The 20,063-nt window shown below is 40.1% G+C and overlaps 2 protein-coding genes and 2 long non-coding RNA genes across 5 annotated transcripts; all 4 read right to left on the bottom strand.

Moving 5' to 3' along the window:
- Positions 1–3,170: 3,170 nt before the first annotated feature.
- On the bottom strand, positions 3,171–6,910 carry LOC110166750 (interferon-induced protein 44-like). Its single transcript, XM_055165275.1, has 5 exons — positions 6,692–6,910; positions 6,472–6,624; positions 3,810–3,981; positions 3,583–3,683; positions 3,171–3,512 (listed from the first exon to the last, which is right to left on the bottom strand). Exons 1-5 carry the CDS (start codon positions 6,908–6,910, stop codon positions 3,312–3,314), a joined length of 846 nt encoding a protein of 281 aa, XP_055021250.1. The 3' UTR covers positions 3,171–3,311.
- A 1,844-nt stretch (positions 6,911–8,754) lies between these two features.
- LOC129412135 (uncharacterized) lies at positions 8,755–10,475 on the bottom strand. Of its 2 annotated transcripts, none has more exons than XR_008633590.1 (5): positions 10,428–10,475; positions 10,013–10,115; positions 9,618–9,813; positions 9,273–9,378; positions 8,755–9,054 (listed from the first exon to the last, which is right to left on the bottom strand). It is a non-coding gene; the product is annotated as an uncharacterized LOC129412135 (long non-coding RNA). The 2 variants fall into 2 exon arrangements; XR_008633591.1 differs by having other exon boundaries at positions 9,618–9,793.
- Positions 10,476–12,120: 1,645 nt separating this feature from the next.
- On the bottom strand, positions 12,121–15,058 carry LOC110166747 (interferon-induced protein 44-like). Its single transcript, XM_055165274.1, is given in 8 exon segments — positions 12,121–12,219; positions 12,221–12,325; positions 12,395–12,495; positions 12,656–12,827; positions 14,052–14,204; positions 14,268–14,463; positions 14,559–14,592; positions 15,035–15,058. Coding segments are annotated over 7 exon segments (837 nt in total). The 5' UTR covers positions 14,570–14,592; positions 15,035–15,058.
- A 3,226-nt stretch (positions 15,059–18,284) lies between these two features.
- LOC129412136 (uncharacterized) lies at positions 18,285–19,539 on the bottom strand. Its single transcript, XR_008633592.1, has 4 exons — positions 19,438–19,539; positions 19,023–19,125; positions 18,627–18,822; positions 18,285–18,390 (listed from the first exon to the last, which is right to left on the bottom strand). It is a non-coding gene; the product is annotated as an uncharacterized LOC129412136 (long non-coding RNA).
- Positions 19,540–20,063: the final 524 nt, after the last annotated feature.

Raw genomic sequence — 20,063 nt, 5'->3', positions numbered from 1 at the left:
GATGCTGTTTCACACAGTGATCAGACTTTAGATGTGAGTGTGCGTGGTTCATGTGGACAGTCGTGTTCTGCTCAAACAGACTCACACAGATTCACAGGACAATTTATGCAAACAATAATGTCCCAGTGTACAAAAACATTATTCAAACATTTACAGGAACATGGACAGAGCTCATTTCCACAGGTCCAGATCTGAATATCAAATAAAACTCCCACTAGAGAAGAAAAAGAAACAACTGAAACATACAAATCTTTATATTTTACAACGTTACAACATTTTCTAGACATGAAAACTAAATAAACACAATGCAGTGAAAATTAAAACGATAAAATCAAATATTAAATCCAAACTATTCAATCCTCTAACGTCAGTTTTCTGCCGCAAATCCAACACACACACGTCGATGTTTCACTGGACCAAACACAATCAAACCAAAACACTTTTAAATGTGACTTGTTTCTCCACTTCTGCCTCTGGAGCTCAACTCGACGTTCTTTAAACTGTAACGACGCTTCGGGGTCATGCACATGCGCAGTAGAGCCGGGAGCTCAAATCGACAGGACACCGGACTAGACATGAACTAGTCCAAGTCTAGTCTGGACCGGTCCTCATCCTGCAGACACCAGGTCCGGTTCATGGTCAGTGCAGTGAGGTCAAACTCAGATGACCCGTCAGAGCTGAAGCAGCAGAAACATAAAACAAAACCAAAAAAAAGAGAAATCAACCAGCGCACGCTCACGTGCACGTGCACTCCTCTGCTTCAGTCCGCTCTTGGGTTTCAGGCTCATAAAGAGTCTTTTGTTTAGACCAAGATCAGAGTCCGAGTCCCTTCAAAGACCCTATTCACAGACCACCTCAGATCCAACAGGTCTAGTCCAGGGTTAGACCGGGTTTAGTCCAGGGTTAGACCGGGTCTGGTCCAGGGTTAGACCGGGTTTAGTTCAGGGTTAGACCGGGTTTAGTCCAGGGTTAGACCGGGTTTAGTCCAACTGGTCATTTTATCACTGACTTCAGTCTATTACTTACGTATTAATATATTTTAGTGAAGGGCCAAACACGTCACCAAGTCGACTCGTGTTGAGCTCAGAAAGTGATGCTGGTGCTGCTGTGCCACTTTGAGAAAAGTCACGTGGCCGATACGTCTCCTGTGTCATTGGAGCATAAAGAGCATAAAGAGCAAACATACATACATACATACATACATACACATATACAAACATACAAACATACAAACATACAACATACATACATACATACATACATACATACATACATACATACATACATACAAACATACAAACATACAAACATACAAACATACATACATACATACATACACATACATACATACATACATACATACATACATACATACATACATACATACATACAAACATACAAACATACACATACATACATACATACATACATACATACATACATACATACATACATACATACATACATACATACATACATACATACATACATACATACAATACATACAAATACATACATACATACATACATACATACATACAAACATACATACATACACACATACATACATACATACACATACATACACAGAAGACGTCTTACTTTACTTCTTAAGTCAGTTCCTGCCAGTCCAAGACCAGAGTCCTGCCTCAGCTCAGATACGACTGATGGAACAGACTCAGACTCAGACTCAGACTCAGACGATGGAACAGACTCACAGACTCACAGACTCACAGACTCACAGACTCAGACATGTGTCTAACAGAACAGGCCTCAGTGAGCAGCAGCTGCACAGGCACAAAAATGCATCAAATGTTCACTGAGAATAAGGTCATGGATCTGTATTGTTTTCAGATCATAAGTTTAATTGAAATAATTATGATTATATGTCACAAAGGAGAGATTCAATTTGTCAACTGGACAAACGTTTATTTAGATTCAAAAACATTTCACAGCTCATCTTCAGTTCTGGTCATTCTACCTGGACGACTGAGGGATTCAACACATATGATTATAGGTCAAAGAATTGACCAATAAATAAAATAAAAACTAAATACTAAATACTGTGAGAGGGAATCACACTTTCTACTATCACATAATTATTGACTGTTGTTTCAATTAAACTTGAGTTGTTTTGAAAGTTCATCATCCATTCTCTTCTCTTGTTTTTTCATCTGTTATGATCTTGGTGTATTTTGGGTAATAAGGCAGTAAAGGATACACTTCAGTGTCACATGTCTGTGGAGGATTCTGGGACATGACTTGAGCAGTGAGTTTGACCTGGATGTTTTACCACGCTCAGATCAGACCAAGACGCCTTGCATCTGAGAAATAAACACGTGAGCCAGAGAAAAACAAAAAGAGACCTGTTCTATGTGAGATCAGTCCAGGGTATTATTTTATTCTCATTTTCAAAAACACTCATGTTGTCATTGTATCACTCATATGCCGACTTTATAAGACTTTATTCTACACCAGGCTGTGACATGTTCTTCAGTTGTTGGATATTAGAGCATCGATCACACGAGGAAGGAGTTAAATTTTTAAACCACTAGATGGCGCTACAGAACATGCCAACAGCCACACACCTGGACGCCTCATCTACACATCACTCATATATTTACAGAGCTACAGATGTGAAATGTTAAAGCCAACACAGTGAAGTCATTTTCAATCATCATGTATGTGTTTATTTATATTTATAATAGTGATATATTTATTGACTGACAACATTCCCACAGGCTCTTTATTTTACTCAGGTGCAGGCCCCGCCCAAATAACACAAAGACACACGTCAACAACAACATAAAACATAATTGGATAATTGACATAAATCAAAACTGAAAGCACATCTGAACAGTTAAAATAAGATCATGAATCTAAACATGAACAAAATCACACAATGTTCAAACGACCAGACTGTGGATCTAAAGTATTCAAGTAGTTCCTCAAAAGTTCCACAATAAGTCACTGTACTGTTCATAAAGTACACTAATAAATGTTTTATGTTTTCTGAGAAAATGAGTGCTCTCTTGTCACATAAAAGTAGCACAGTGTTTAAAGTTTCAAAGTTCTGTCCACAGACTTTAAAGTGTTCTGAGAGAGTGACCACAGTGTTTTTTGATTTCTGAAGTATCATAGCAACCAAAGAGCCAATCAGGAGCCAGGCTGTTTAAGATAATGCAGTTCACCCCAGCAGTTACAGAGGGAGGGGCCGCACTTTTTCAATATAAAGTCAATTGGAGCCAGAGCTGAACAGTGTCCATGCTCACTATAACAGCTCACTGTAACTAACAGGTGAACTCTGTCCACTAAGATACAGTCTGTGGAACTGACTGAACACCAGCTGATGTGCAGCTGTTCACAAAATCTTCCCCAAAATCGATCATTTGCTTCAGGGCCGTCAGAATGAGCTTTTCTATCTTCTCGTCTGTACAGACCTCACTGTGGTAGTTCTTCACTGGGAAGATGCAGTTCAGAGGAACTCCCACAGATACACTTAGTTTCTCCATCTAAGAAAAAAAAGAATCAATTACAAGAACCTGCAGCCCACTGCCACACACTTACATAACAGGTTATTACCAGCTCTTTCACAGATTTGCTTTTGTAGACATTGTTTATGTCAGCCTTGACCAAAGGGCAGGCTTCATCAATCTTTGTCAGAATGGCCACCTGAGGAATTTCTATGAGAAATGTTCAGATGAGAATTAGACAAAAAACAGTACCAGTTAAAATGTAAACCCTTAGGGTTACTGGCTGGGCACAAACATGGGCAAAAATTATGGACTTAAAATTATTGTTATTAATACCCAAGTCTCGAGCAGCGAGTCGCACTTCTTTCATCTTCGTCAGGTATTCATCACTTATGATGCTCAGTTTATCAGCCGGGACCACACACACCAGCACATGTGTACGGTCATTTAAAGTAGGACTCTTGTTGTAATGTGGGTTTGTACTTTTACAGGGGGATTGTGGATTAAACTGAAATCACACAGGATCAGGATGTCATTAAAGTGAATAACAGGAAGAAAAGTTGAAAAATATGTTGAAAATGTAGAGATCTATTTTAGAGAGTTCCACCCTGATGACATCACACTGGGGGAAATCTAGCACAATTTGCACAAGAAACAGATATTTTATTATACACTAAACATGATTTTAACTAAATGAAGGTGTTTTCTAATAAATGTATTTGTTGAATCAGAACCTGTGTGTCCATTAGAGGAGTTTTGGTAAAGTGTACTACAGTTGTGTTCAAAATAATAGCAGTCCAACATGACTAACCAGATCGATCACTGTTTGTGGTATAAATCATAGTATTAAATGGCAAATAATTTACCAGTAGGTGTTACAGAGTCAGAGAAACCAACAGACCCAGCATTCATTATATGAATGCTCCTGAGTCTGTGTAATTGAATAAGTAAGTGAAAGGGGTTAGTTCAAAATAATAGCAGTGTAGAGTTCAATCAGTGAGGTCAATCATTATGTATAGAAACAAATGTCATTTAGGTGGCCCTTATTTGAGGATGAAGTCAGCACATGTTGTACAAGCAATTCTCTCTGAAAACCTGAGAAAGATGGGTCATACCAGACATTGTTCAGAAGAACAGCGTGCTTTAATTAAATCGTTGATTGGAGGGGGAAACATATAAAGAATTGCAGAAAATGATAGGCTGCTCATCTAAAATGATCTCTTTAAAATGGAAAGCAAACCACAGAGAAGTGGAAGAAAATGGAAGACTACCATATGAATGGATCGAACAATAGCCAGAATGGCAGACTCAGCCAATGATCAGCTCCAGGAAGATCAGAGATGGTCTGACTTAAAAGACGCTTGTGTGAGGCTAATCAGCAAGAAGCCCATGCAAAGTCAAACTGTTAAAAAAAGACGTGCTGAAGAAGATACAATTTGCCAAAGAACATATCAGCTGGCCTAAAGAGAAATGGAGAAACATTCTAGTGACTGATGAAAGTAAGATTGTTCTTTTAGGGTCCAAGAGCCGCAGACAGTTTGTCAGACGACCTCTGAACACTGAATTCAAGCCAAAGTACTCTCTAAAGAGCATGAAGCCTGGCGGTGCAACTATCATGATATGGGACTGTTTCTCTTACTATGGTGTCGGGCCTATTTATCGCATACCAGGGATCATGGACCAATTTGTTTATATCAAAAAACTTGAAGAGGTCATGCTGCCTTATGCTGAAAAGGAAATGCCCTTGAAATGGGTGTTTCAACAAGACAACGACCCCAAACACACCAGTAAGCGAGCAGCATCTTGTTTCCAGATCAACAAAATTAAGGTTATGGAGTGGCCAGCCCAATCCCCAGACCTTAATCCAATAGAAAACTTGAGGGATGACATCAGAAATGCTGTTTCTGAGGCAAAACCAAGAAATGCAAAGGAATTGTGGAAGGTTGTCAAATCATCCTGGGCTGGAATACCCGTTTACAGGTGCCAGAAGTTGGTCAACAGGACATGCAGCGCAGATGTGAAGCTGTTCTCAAAAACAGTGGTTATACAACTAAATATTAGTTTAGTGATTCACAGGAATGCTAAATCGCAACTTTTTTTTTTATTATATTGAGTAAATATTTGAGTTTGTAATGAAAAATGCAGACATTGCTACTTTTTTAAGCAGCCCAATATCATTTTTTCCTTAATTTTTGTAAAGTAATTAAAACATTGATACTTTTTACCTCCGCCAAGGAGGTTATGTTTTTGCCGGCGTTTGTTTGTTTGTTTGTTTGTTTGTTTGTTTGTTTGTTTGTTTGTTTGTTTGTTTGTTTGTCTGTCTGTTAGCAACATAACTCAAAAAGTTATGGACCGATTTTGATGAAATTTTCAGGATTTGTTGGAAATGTGAAAAGGAAGAACTGATTTCATTTTGGGGGTGATTTGGAAGAAATCCTGGATTCTGGATCACTTTGAAATTTTTGTTAACATTGTGGTCAGTGGGGCCAAAAATTTTGTTTCTCAATATCTCCATTAATTATTGACCAAACCCCATGAAATTTGACTCAGGGATGGACAATGGGATCCTCTTTCATATTCAAATTGAAAGATAAGAGACAAATATTTATGGAAAACACAATTAATATGAGGGGAACTGTAGTCCTTGGTGGAGGTCTGCGCTCTCTGACTGCTTTTCTAGTTTCTTCATGTCTTGATGTAAAAAATAATATGACGTGTTCCCAGTGAATGGAAATAAAAATGTTATAAGGATTTTGAGCTTTACTCACGTTGTAAAAAACATTATTATTTTGAACACATCTGTACAGGGTTGCTGGGTGTAATGTCATAATTTCCAACCAGGGAGTAACATTTTAAAGCTAAAAAATATATATATTTATATTTTTTTATCTTAAATATAATGATCTTAAGTGTGTTTTAGTGAAATGAGTAGCCCAACCTGCCATAGGCCCTTTTAAATATTTACAAATGACTATAAAAGTCTTTTTCTGATACTTACCTCAAAGCCGTCCTTCAGGTGTCCCGTCATGGCCAGTTTGATGTCATCCACACAAATCCCTCTTCTCTGACCCGTCTCCAGGCCCATGATGTCATTGAAGACAAACGGATAAAAGGTCCTGGGTTTTTCTTTACGTATTTTGTGTGTTCGATACTATCAAAATCAAAATAATGATCAGATCAGTTCTGTTACAGACAAAGAAAAACAGTTGTTCTTGTACCTTTGTGGTGAAGCTGAATTCATCATTGCCAACCAAGGCCTGTGCAGTCATCCTGCCTCTTAAAATCGTCTCCACTGCGTTGATGAAACTGGATTTTCCAGCATTAATGGGCCCATACAGCAGGATCCTGATGTGCTGTGCATCTGTTTCATCCAGCTGAAAATCACCAAAGTACTTCAGGTAATCATCCTTCTTCCTGGCAAGAAAAACAGCCCACATACATTTAAAATGGAAAGGTTAGAAATTCAATGCAAATAAACTCAAATGATTTATTAAAGAGATGCTTTTACATTGGAGGCATCTTCCTCCAGTCGTCAGGGAGAACTGAAGGAACAGAAAATATCAGAGTCTTAAACTGTAAATTATCTTTATTACTGTTTCAAACTTACCATTTGGAGGTGAGGGAACCATTTCAAATAACTGGAAAAAAAAAAAAAAAAAAAAAACTCAACGAATTGACACTTGTTAAAGATAAGCAAACTATCTAAACATATTTAGTCACACTGATTTTCATAAAGACAGTACATCTTAAAAGCCACAGTGCAGATTCGTAAATACTATTATTTTGTCTAAATCTAAATGTAGTTAATAAATTATAAAAGTAAAACTTGTTCTTACCCTGCTAATGCTGTTACTGCCACGTCCCAAACTGATGTGTTTCTGCTTTCATTCAGTGCTTCCTTGTTTAAACGCAAAATGCTTCATCAAAAACCAGTATAGGAGTGTGCCTTAATTAACTTAGTGTGTTTTTATTGGCACACAAATAACACAACACAATATGTGACAAAATAACCACACGTTCTTATCCTGAACCTCCCCTGATTCTACTTAAAGCAACAGGCCAAAGACACCTGGAGTTTGAATAGAGTATGTTTAATATTCACAATGTCAAAAGTGAAAATAACAACATTAATAATTAACATTAATCAAACTGTCATTTTTATTCTTAAATGACTGACTTTTTCTGACACTGTGTGCAGAGTTTAGTGTGCCCATATTAAAACTGTGCTCCACATCTTCACTCAAATAAATGTACAAACATACAAGAACGTGACCCAACCATCAACCTAACCTCATCAGATCTCAGAAACTCAGCTGGGCTGGGCCTGAGCAGGACTCGGAGTCTGCTGGAAATGCCACTGTGTCCTTAGGCAAGACACGTTCACCCACATTGTCTAGTGTGAATGTGGCGTGAGTGTTGGTGGAGGTTGGAGCGGCTGACGGTGCACAGTGGCAGCCTCACTTCAGTCTGTCTCAAGGCAGCTGTGGCTACAACAGTTAGTCCATTTAAACATCACAATCACATTTGACAAGACACATGAGTGACAAACAGATAAGAAATACACAGGATTATTAGTTAGTTTATGTAATGAGACAGGGACAGTGCACAATATACATTAACCTTAACAGGAGAGATGCCTTGTACCAGGTTGTAGCACCAGTGCTGATTTGCACCTGTCGTCCCTGGGCAGGTTAATTGATTGTATTTAATTGACCTTAACTATCAGCTGCTCTTCTTGGAGATCTGTGTAGCATGTTTGAGTTACATTACATTTTCAGTGAGAGCATGTTTGGTTGGAAACATACAATCATTTTTATTTACATTTAAATTTGTTGGTATTTGTTTCCTATTTTAAATCAGGTGGTTGCAGTTCCACAGTTTGGCCCCTTTGGCAGAGAAAGAGACTGACCCAGAGTCCTGTGCACTGAGCTCTCAATTTACCATCAGTCTCTGTTTCTCCCTTCACCTCTGCTCATGAGCTCTGGAGAATGACCCAAAGGACGAGATCGCGGAGACAAGCAGTTCTCCGCTCCGAGTTTCCTCCGCAGGGTGTCTGGGTGCTCCCTTAGAGATAGAGTGAGGAGCTCAGTCACACGGGCGGAGCTTGGAGTAGAGCCGCTGCCCTCCCCTCAGCCGCTCCTCTCCACGTGTCTCCTGGGCGTCTTCCTCGGGAGGTGTACATGTCCCACCAGGAGGAGGCCCCGGGAAAGACCCAGGACACACTGGAGGAAGTGTCCGGGGTGAAGGAAGTCTGGGAGTCCCTGTTTAGACTGATGCCCCACGACCCGACCCCGGATAAGACGAAGGATGGATGGACAGATCTATCTTCTTGAGACAGATCAGAGACGTGTCTTCAGTGGTTTTGCACCATGTTTTTGTAAATTCATAAAAGTTCTTAAATATTCAACCACATGACAGCGTCGATATTATTCGTAATAAGCAAAAACTTTACTCCCCTTGATGTCCTATAGTCTTGTTGAGAAGTGATGAAGACAAGGACATTTATGTGTCCATGTGGCTGTGGTGATAATGATCGGTCTTCATTTTCAATTTGATCTTCTTCCATCTTATGATATGTGGACTTCAGGCAAAAAGGGAAGTGTGTCAGAATCTCTACAGTTTTTATTTCATCTTCATTATTATTATGGAGAAATTCACATTTAAACGTTGGAATGAGTTTGTACAATAGAGTATATTAAACCCAAATGCTTATGTGGAATACTGTTATCAACAGAAACACATGCACTAAATGAGGTGATACAGGTCACTCATAAAATCAGAAAATAGTTGTTTACTTACCGTAACTTGGATTATAAAGATGAGAAGCACCATAGAAGTGAAAGTGGGGAAAAGTTGAGGAGCTGTGGCTGGATCAGAGGGAGAGGGAGGAGCGGGGCAGACGACACTGAAGAAATTGTAATACAAAGATGACAATGTAAATCCTTGCTGACTCCACGCACTCGCACTACCACATGATCAAATGTTAACCTGTTGATATTCTATGTATATGTTACAGCGTGATCAATAGAGAACTAATAATAATCACTTGAAATGATGCTGCTTTCCAGTCCAATGAGGTTCATTTGGTCTTCCGATATTTCATGTTATAGTTTCTTTTTTCAGACCAAGAGTTTGTTTTCATACCTGACAGTTTCGACTGCTCACTAGCGTCTTCCTCAGAGTCACATGATGTTGCTGTGACGTGTCCGGTCAGCTGATTTAAACAGGTTTTGGCGCGGTCTTCCTCTCGGTGGAAGCAGGACGACAGCGCCATCTTCAGTCCGTCTTCCTCAGGACAGTATGCTGCTTTCCATTCCCCTCTTGAATGAAGACACCAGGGCTATACACAGTTTTTGACACTGACATTTTGACCATACTCTCAGACGACATGCACTTTGGCTTACAGAATAGAATAAAATTGATTATTTATCATGTGCTCGACTTATCATCGAGATCAACCAAAGTAGAGATCGCAATCTATCGACTTTTTGATTTTTGTGAGTGACAGATGTAACCTAGAATAAATTATTTTAACGTACCAAGAAAGTTTTATCAGTAGCATTCTTCTGACTCCTTGTTGCTCTAGACTGGTCCAGGATCGTCCTTCAGCGCAGCAACAGATGCAAGATCTCACTGAAAGTCCTGCAGCAGCAACAAGAAAGTCACAGGTGAATAAAAAGCCCACAGCACCAGAGAATGAACTGCACTTTTTACTTACAGTGAATAATTAGTTTAACTACATTTTTAGGCAGTATTACATTTTAGTCAGTAAATATAACTAGAATAGACCTACTACAAAGTACTGTGGTGGTTAATATATAATCCCATATTAACCGAGGTTAAATAAAATAATTTCATGTCACATAACAGTGCACCTGAACACACTTCAACTGGTATAAAGCCTGAGGTCAGTGTAAAACACTTCAAACTACAAACCAAAAATATAATATTCACTCTTAAAATGTACATCCATCTTCTTCCACTTTATCCAGGGTCGAGTCGTGGGGACATCAGTCTAAGCAGGGACTCCCAGACTTCCCTCACCCAAGACACTTCCTCCAGCTCCTCTGGGGAGATCCGGAGACCTCCAGCATGTCCTGGGTCTTCACCAGGGCCACTTCCTGGTGGGATGTGCCCAGAACACCTCCTCAAGGAGGCATTCAGGAGGCATCAGAGCAGATGCCTTCAGCTGCTCCTCTCCACTTGGAGGAGCAGCAGCTCTACTCTGAGTTTCTATCTCAGTTAGCAAAGCTGTCAATCAAACCCGTTACTAATGCTAGCAGTCGTTTTGGAAGTTCATCATCCATTCCCTTTTTTCTTTAATGATCCTGGAGCATTTTGGGTAATAAGGCAGTAAAGGATACACTTCAGTGTCACATGTCTGTGGAGGATTCTGGGACATGACTTGAGCAGTGAGTTTGACCTGGATGTTTTACCACGCTCAGATCAGACCAAGACGCCTTGCATCTGAGAAATAAACACGTGAGCCAGAGAAAAACAAAAAGAGACCTGTTCTATGTGAGATCAGTCCAGGGTATTATTTTATTCTCATTTTCAAAAACACTCATGTTGTCATTGTATCACTCATATGCCGACTTTATAAGACTTTATTCTACACCAGGCTGTGACATGTTCTTCAGTTGTTGGATATTAGAGCATCGATCACACGAGGAAGGAGTTAAATTTTTAAACCACTAGATGGCGCTACAGAACATGCCAACAGCCACACACCTGGACGCCTCATCTACACATCACTCATATATTTACAGAGCTACAGATGTGAAATGTTAAAGCCAACACAGTGAAGTCATTTTCAATCATCATGTATGTGTTTATTTATATTTATAATAGTGATATATTTATTGACTGACAACATTCCCACAGGCTCTTTATTTGACTCAGGTGCAGGCCCCGCCCAAATAACACAAAGACACACGTCAACAACAACATAAAACATAATTGGATAATTGACATAAATCAAAACTGAAAGCACATCTGAACAGTTAAAATAAGATCATGAATCTAAACATGAACAAAATCACACAATGTTCAAACGACCAGACTGTCTGTGGATCTAAAGCAGGGGTCTCCAACCTGTAGCTCAGGAGCTACTGGTAGCTCCTCAACTCCCTTTCAAGTAGCTCACCAAGGGATTTATGAATTACAAGTATTATGCTGAATAAGTCAAATTTGATTATTTAAATGCCTATTACTATTGTACATGTATCATTTTACTGCTTAAATTTGTACACTAATAAATGAATAATGATTTATGTTTTATATTTTACTCAATTTCTTGTGACCGCTAAAATGAGTAGCTCTCTTGTCATCTTTGTTTTATAAAAGTAGCTCACCGGAGGAAAAAGGTTGGAGACCCCTGATCTAAAGTATTCAAAGTTCTGTCCACAGACTGTATAAAGTGTTCTGAGAGAGTGACCACAGTGTTTTATACTTTTTTGATTTCTGAAGTATCATAGCAACCAAAGAGCCAATCAGGAGCCAGGCTGTTTAAGATAATGCAGTTCACCCCAGCAGTTACAGAGGGAGGGGCCGCACTTTTTCAATATAAAGTCAATTGGAGCCAGAGCTGAACAGTGTCCATGCTCACTATAACAGCTCACTGTAACTAACAGGTGAACTCTGTCCACTAAGATACAGTCTGTGGAACTGACTGAACACCAGCTGATGTGTGCAGCTGTTCACAAAAATCTTCCCCAAAATCGATCATTTGCTTCAGGGCCGTCAGAAATGAGCTTCTCCATCTCTTCGTCTGTACAGAGCTCACTGTGGTAGTTCTTCACTGGGAAGATGCAGTTCAGAGGAACTCCCACAGATACACTTAGTTTCTCCATCTAAGAAAAAAAGAATCAATTACAAAAACCTGTAGCACACTGCCACACACTTACATAACAGGTTATTACCAGCTTTTTCACATATTTGCTTCTGTAGACATTCTTTATGTCAGCCTTGACCTCAGGGCAGGATACATCAATCTTTGTCAGAATGGCCACCTGAGGAATTTCTATGAGAAATGTTCAGATGAGAATTAGACAAAAAACAGTACCAGTTCCTAAGAAAATGAAAATGTAAACTCTTAGGGTTACTGGCTGAGCAGGTACATGCACACAATCACATACTCATACTCATGGGCAAAAATACGGATTTAAAATTATTGTTCATACCGAAGTCTCGAGCTGCCAGTCGCACTTCTTTTATCTTCTTCAGGTATTCATCACTCATGACGCTCAGTTTATCAGCCGGGACCACACACACCAGCACATGTGTACGGTCATTTAAAGTAGGACTGCTGTTGTAATGTGGGTTTGTACTTTTACAGGGGGATTGTGGATTAAACTGAAATCACACAGGATCAGGATGTCATTAAAGTGAATAACAAAGAAAAGTTGGAAAATATGTTGAAAATGTAGAGATCTATTTTAGAGAGTTCCACCCTGACGACATCACACTGGGGGAATTCTGTCACAATTTGCACAAGACACAAGATTTTTAAATAATACAATAAACATGATTTAACTAAATGAAGGTGTTTTCTAATAAATGTATTTGTTGAATCAGAACCTGTGTGTCCATTAGAGGAGTTTTGGTAAAGTGTACTACATGGTTGCTGGGTGTAATGTCATAATGTCCAACCAGGGAGTAATATTTTAAAGCAAAAAAAATTGATAAAATGGGACCAAAAAATTTTTTTGAAAGATTTTTTTGTCAAAACTTAAATATAATGATCTTAAGCGTGTTTTAGTGAAATAAGTAGCCCAACCTGTCATAGGTCCTTTTAAATATTTACAAATGACTAGGGACGGGCATTCGATTAAATTTTATTAAGCGATCGTCGGAAGAATTAACGATCGTTTATCGATTAATCATTAATGTTTTTATATTAAAATGATCATCATTATTATTACTATCTGCACTAATCTGCATAAATAAACTCAACTTTACGACATATAAACATAACGACTCTAGATCCACATCAGCTGTTTGACATTATAATGTGTTTAATTCAGTTTTGTTCAAATCTCACAGAAACAAAACTTAAAACCACATCACTAATTTACATAAACTAAGTGAAGATAAAACTCCAGCTCTTGTGTCGCTGATGTGGTTCAACTTGTGTTGGATTAAAAGACATGACTCAGGTGAATACAGGTCAGTGTGACCAGATTTGTGTTTGTCAAAACCAGGAACAGCGTACGGGGGGAGGGGGGCGGGGCCTCGTCATCCACATTGAGCGACTCTCACCTGGAAAAACTTTCCCCCACTGGACACAGAAACATATGTGCTGCTTTATCCACTGTGCACATGGACTCACACTTGTCCCAACGCAACGGAAAGTGTGGAATTTCTTGTACAAGTCATCGTTAAATACACATTTGTGCTTCGGTTCGTTACAGACTGACCCACTGTTTGTGTTTCGCTCCTTCTGATGCAGAGACACATGTACACACCTGTTTGGTCGATTAAAATGAACGTAATCGATGAAATTCTTAATTATCAATTACCGATTAATCGACTAATCATGCCCATCCCTACAACTGACTAGAAAAGTGTTTTTCTTACCTCAAGGCCATCTTTCAGGTGTCCCTTCATGGCCAGTTTGATGTCATCCACACAAACGCCTCTGTTCTGACCCGTCTCCAGGCCCATGATGTCATTGAAGACAAACGGATAAAAGGTCCTGGGTTTTTCTTTACATATTTTGTGAGTTCGATACTGTCAAAATCAAAATAATTATCAGATCAGTTCTGTTACAAAGAAAAACAGTTGTTCTTGTACCTTTGTGGTGAAGCTGAATTCATCATTGCCAACCAAGGCCTGTGCAGTCATCCTGCCTCTTAAAGTCGTCTCCACTGCGTTGATGAAACTGGATTTTCCAGCATTAATGGGCCCATACAGCAGGATCCTGATGTGCTGTGCATCTGTTTCATCAAGCTGAAAATCACCAAAGTACTTCAGGTAATCATCCTTCTTCCTGGCAGGAAAAAACAGCCCACATACATTTAAAATGGAAAGGTTAGAAATTCAATGCAAATAAACTCCAATGATTTATTAAAGAGATGCTTTTACATTGGAGGCATCTTCCTCCAGTCGTCAGGGAGAACTGAAGGAACAGAAAATATCAGAGTCTTAAACTATAAATTATCTTTATTACTGTTTCAAACTTACCCTTTGGAGAAGGCGGAGGTGGAGCAGGGGGACGTGGAGCAGGGGGAGGTGGAGCAGGGGGAGGTGGAGCAGGGGACTTGAAGCAGGGGGAGGTGGAGCAGGGGGAGGTGGAGGTGGGGGCTCATGATGTTGATTTTTACGATTACGACGTTCACGTCGAAGTCGGGCATTCAGCCACCAAAACATATCAACTGGAAAAAAAACTCAATGTATTGACACTTGTTAAAGATAAGTAAACTATCTAAACATATTTAGTCACACTGATTTTCATAAAGACAGTACATCTTAAAAGCCACAGTGCAGATTCGTAAATACTACTAATTATTTTGTCTATCTAAATGTAGTTAATAAATTATAAAAGTAAAACTTGTTCTTACCCTGCTAATGCTGTTACTGCCACGTCCCAAACTGATGTGTTTCTGCTTTCATTCAGTGCTTCCTTGTTTAAATGCAAAATGCTTCATCAAAAACCAGTATAGGAGTGTGCCTCAATTAACTTAGTGTGTTTTTATTGGCACACAAATAACACAACAGAATATGTGACACAATAGTCACACGTTCTTATCCTGAACCTCCACTGATTCTACTTAAAGCAACAGACCAAAGACACCTGGAGTTTGTGAATATAAGACGTACTATATTCAATGTCAAAAGTGAAAACAACAACATTAATCAAACTGTCATTTTTATTCTTAAATGACTGACTTTTTCTCACATGTTGTGCACAGTTTAGTGTGCCCATATTAAAACTGTGATCCCTGTTCATCTCATCTCAGTCTCTCATGTCTCCACACGTGAGCAGAGACTGAGATGAGACGTGCTCTACATCTTTACTCAAATAAATGTACAAACATACAAGAACGTGACCCAACCATCAACCTAACCTCATCAGATCTCAGAAACTCAGCTGGGCTGGGCCTGAGCAGGACTCGGAGTCTGCTGGAAATGCCACTGTGTCCTTAGGCAAGACACGTTCACCCACATTGTCTAGTGTGAATGTGGCGTGAGTGTTGGTGGAGGTTGGAGCGGCTGACGGTGCACAGTGGCAGCCTCACTTCAGTCTGCCTCAGGGCAGCTGTGGCTACAACAGTTAGTCCATTTAAACATCACAATCACATTTGACAAACCAGATGCTTTACTTTGAGTGTTTTAGAACAAGTTCCAGTTTTCAGCACCTGTTTGTAAAAATCTAAGCCACACTCATAAAAACAGACAAGACACATGAGTGACAAACAGATAAGAAATACACAGGATTATTAGTTAGTTTATGTAATGAGACAGGGACAGTGCACAATATACATTAACCTTAACAGGAGAGATGCCTTGTACCAGGTTGTAGCACCAGTGCTGATTTGCACCTGTCGTCCCTGGGCAGGTTAATTGATTGTATTTAATTGACCTTAACTATCAGCTGCTCTTCTTGGAGATCTGTGTAGCATGTTTGAGTTACATTACATTTTCAGTGAGAGCATGTTTGGTTGGAAACATACAATCATTTTTATTTACATTTAAATTTGTTGGTATTTGTTTCCAATTTTAAAATCAGCTAGTTGCAGTTCCAGTTTGGCTCCATTGGCAGAGAAAGAGACTGACCCAGAGTCCTGTGCACTGAGCTCTCAATTTACCATCAGTCTCCGTTTCTCCCCTTCACCTCTGCTCATGAGCTCTGGAGAATGACCCAAAGGACGAGATCGCGGAGACAAGCAGTTCTCCGCTCCGAGTTTCCTCCGTGGGGTGTCTGGGTGCTCCCTTAGAGATAGAGTGAGGAGCTCAGTCACACGGGAGGAGCTCGGAGAAGAGCCACTGCTCCTCCACGTGGAGAGGAGCAGCTGAGGGGAGGACGTCTGTTCTGATGTCTCCTGGGCGTCTCCCTCGGGAGGTGTTCATGTCCCACCGGGAGGAGGTCCCGGGGAAGACTCAGGAAACACTGGAGGAAGTTTCCGGGGTGAAGGAAGTCTGGGAGTCCCTGCTTAGACTGATGCCCCACGACCCAACCCCAGATAAGAGGAAGGATGGACAGATCTATCTTCTTGAGACAGATCAGACGTCTTCAGTGGTTTTGCACCATGTTTTTGTAAATTCATAGAAGTTTTTAAATATTCAACCACATGACAGCGTCGATATTATTCGTAATAAGCAATAACTTTACTCCCCTTGATGTCCTATAGTCTTGTTGAGAAGTGATGAAGACAAGGACATTTATGTGTCCATGTGGCTGTGGTGATAATGATCGGTCTTCATTTTCAATTTGATCTTCTTCCATCTTATGATATGTGGACTTCAGGCAAAAAGGGAAGTGTGTCAGAATCTCTACAGTTTTTATTTCATCTTCATTATTATTATGGAGAAATTCACATTTAAAGGTTGTATGGAGGATTTTTTTTGTTTCAAGTTGTCAGTGATAGATTATAGATGCAGTCGCCTTGTAATTCTGATGACCAAAAAAAAGAGAATAAAAATTCATCAACTCTGGACGTGGTGGGGCTAAACATTTGCCAATAGATAACGACACTGCCTCGTTATCTGTGAGCTGACAGGCTGTCAATCAAACTCCCTACGTTTCTAGTGTAACTGACTTGCCTGCGCCGCCGTTACGTGGTTTACGTACGACTGTCACGCAGTCCACAAACGCATAGACGCTGTTTACTCCACCAACACAACAGTTCTTAGCGGCTTTTTTGACCTATATCTTCCTCGCAGTTCACACAAAGTTTGTTGCAATGGCGACAAGAATCCAGGAGCAGTTCGCCGCAAAAGAAAGTCAGTTTTTGAGGTCGCTGAAAGAAGAAGACAAGGGGAAAAGCAGCGAAGCCAAACTAAGGTGATTCTTGAAGATTCATTCCAGCGATGGCGCGACTGAAGCAGATGAAGGGTCTAAAGACTGACGCACTGGTCCACAAATTACTTCTGGACAGGAAACTTCTGCTTATTATGAAAACGTACTTTATTTCCAAGAGTTAGACAATCGTTTTTCAGGACACAAATGCGATATCCTATGTCTGAAAACTCAATTTTCAAGGCAAAGAAAGAGTCCGCTTGCTGCTGCGTGTTGTAGTAGTAGCTAGTTCATTCGCACTGAATCTCCGTGCCCCCCTCTCTGCGCCCCTCTGCCCATTCTGCTCTTCTTCCTGCTCCTCACGGAATCTCCACGCACCGCTCCCCTCTCCTCCTCTCTCCTCTCCTCTCCTCACTCCCCGCTCCGTTCTTCCCCCTGCTTCTCACTTCTCGTCCGCGCACGAAATATCCGCACCCGCTCCCCCTGCTCCTCACTTCTCCGTCTTGCCTAACCAACACTGTAGTTAGTTGTTTACAAGTCACGTGCAGCACCGGCTGTAAACAAACGTTTCTGGCGTAAAGATGAGGCGGGAGGAGGCGTTTCTACGTAGGAGCTGTCGGGGAGGGGGGGTGGTTTCACGCATGCGCAACATTTGAAAAAGGACAAACAGTCGCTGGATTTCTCGTTCCTTGGAAAATCCTCTATACAACCTTTAAACGCTCGAATGAGTTTGTACAATAGAGTATATTAAACCCAAATGCTTATGTGCAATACTGTTATCAACAGAAACACATGCACTAAATGAGGTGATACAGGTCACTCATAAAATCAGAAAATAGTTGTTTACTTACCGTAACTTGGATTATAAAGATGAGAAGCACCATAGAAGTGAAAGTGGGGAAAAGTTGAGGAGCTGTGGCTGGATCAGAGGGAGAGGGAGGAGCGGGGCAGACGACACTGAAGAAATTGTAATACAAAGATGACAATGTAAATCCTTGCTGACTCCACGCACTCGCACTACCACATGATCAAATGTTAACCTGTTGATATTCTATGTATATGTTACAGCGTGATCAATAGAGAACTAATAATAATCACTTGAAATGATGCTGCTTTCCAGCCCAATGAGGTTCATTTGGTCTTCCGATATTTCATGTTATAGTTTTTTTCAGACCAAGAGTTTGTTTTCATACCTGACAGTTTCGACTGCTCACTAGCGTCTTCCTCAGAGTCACATGATGTTGCTGTGACGTGTCCGGTCAGCTGATTTAAACAGGTTTTGGCGCGGTCTTCCTCTCGGTGGAAGCAGGACGACAGCGCCATCTTCAGTCCGTCTTCCTCAGGACAGTATGCTGCTTTCCATTCCCCTCTTGAATGAAGACACCAGGGCTATACACAGTTTTTGACACTGACATTTTGACCATACTCTCAGACGACATGCACTTTGGCTTACAGAATAGAATAAAATTGATTATTTATCATGTGCTCGACTTATCATCGAGATCAACCAAAGTAGAGATCGCAATCTATCGACTTTTTGATTTTTGTGAGTGACAGATGTAAACCTAGAATAAATTATTTTAACGTACCAAGAAAGTTTTATCAGTAGCATTCTTCTGACTCCTTGTTGCTCTAGACTGGTCCAGGATCGTCCTTCAGCGCAGCAACAGATGCAAGATCTCACTGAAAGTCCTGCAGCAGCAACAAGAAAGTCACAGGTGAATAAAAAGCCCACAGCACCAGAGAATGAACTGCACTTTTTACTTACAGTGAATAATTAGTTTAACTACATTTTTAGGCAGTATTACATTTTAGTCAGTAAATATAACTAGAATAGACCTACTACAAAGTACTGTGGTGGTTAATATATAATCCCATATTAACCGAGGTTAAATAAAATAATTTCATGTCACATAACAGTGCACCTGAACACACTTCAACTGGTATAAAGCCTGAGGTCAGTGTAAAACACTTCAAACTACAAACCAAAAATATAATATTCACTCTTAAAATGTACATCCATCTTCTTCCACTTTATCCAGGGTCGAGTCGTGGGGACATCAGTCTAAGCAGGGACTCCCAGACTTCCCTCACTGTAATGTAGCCAGTCCATTACTTGGGCCTAGGGCTAAGTAAAGAGTGAAATAATGAGAAACAAAGTTTTAGAAATGTTTATTGAAAATTAGGTGCAGATGAAGTTACCTGAAAAAGAAAAGGAAATAGGTAAAAGTAAAGTGCATTTAAATTGTAAAAGTAATTCTAAAGTGATTGTACTTGCCCTCTGGTGTGGTCTGCCTCAGGTGCTCCAGCCAAAAGAGTCCCCGGGGAGCCAGAGCACCTTAAGAAGGTTCCGGGGCAGCCAACCATGTGTTTGGAGGAGGGGAGCACACATTTTTAACTGGTTCTATTTAGTATTTTAAAACATTTGAACACTGCTAATTTAAATAAAGATATATATATTTTTGTAATATATATAATTGGATGTTGTTTGGGCACTGTTTTTGATAATTAGCTTTTAAATATTAAATGTAGAATTATTGGGGTTACCTGATCGTTATAGTGGCGTCTCCCAATTAGGACAGGGCCTTTAAAAGAAGCCAGCCTCACATTGTTCAGGAGGGGTGCTGTGT

This window comes from Boleophthalmus pectinirostris, unplaced genomic scaffold (genome assembly GCF_026225935.1).
Source record: "Boleophthalmus pectinirostris isolate CB_2022bp ecotype Guang Dong unplaced genomic scaffold, ASM2622593v1 HiC_scaffold_7, whole genome shotgun sequence".
Classification (NCBI taxonomy): Eukaryota; Metazoa; Chordata; class Actinopteri; order Gobiiformes; family Gobiidae; genus Boleophthalmus; species Boleophthalmus pectinirostris.
Note: the sequence above shows the minus strand (reverse complement) of the source record. Positions and strands in the feature narration are given on the sequence as shown.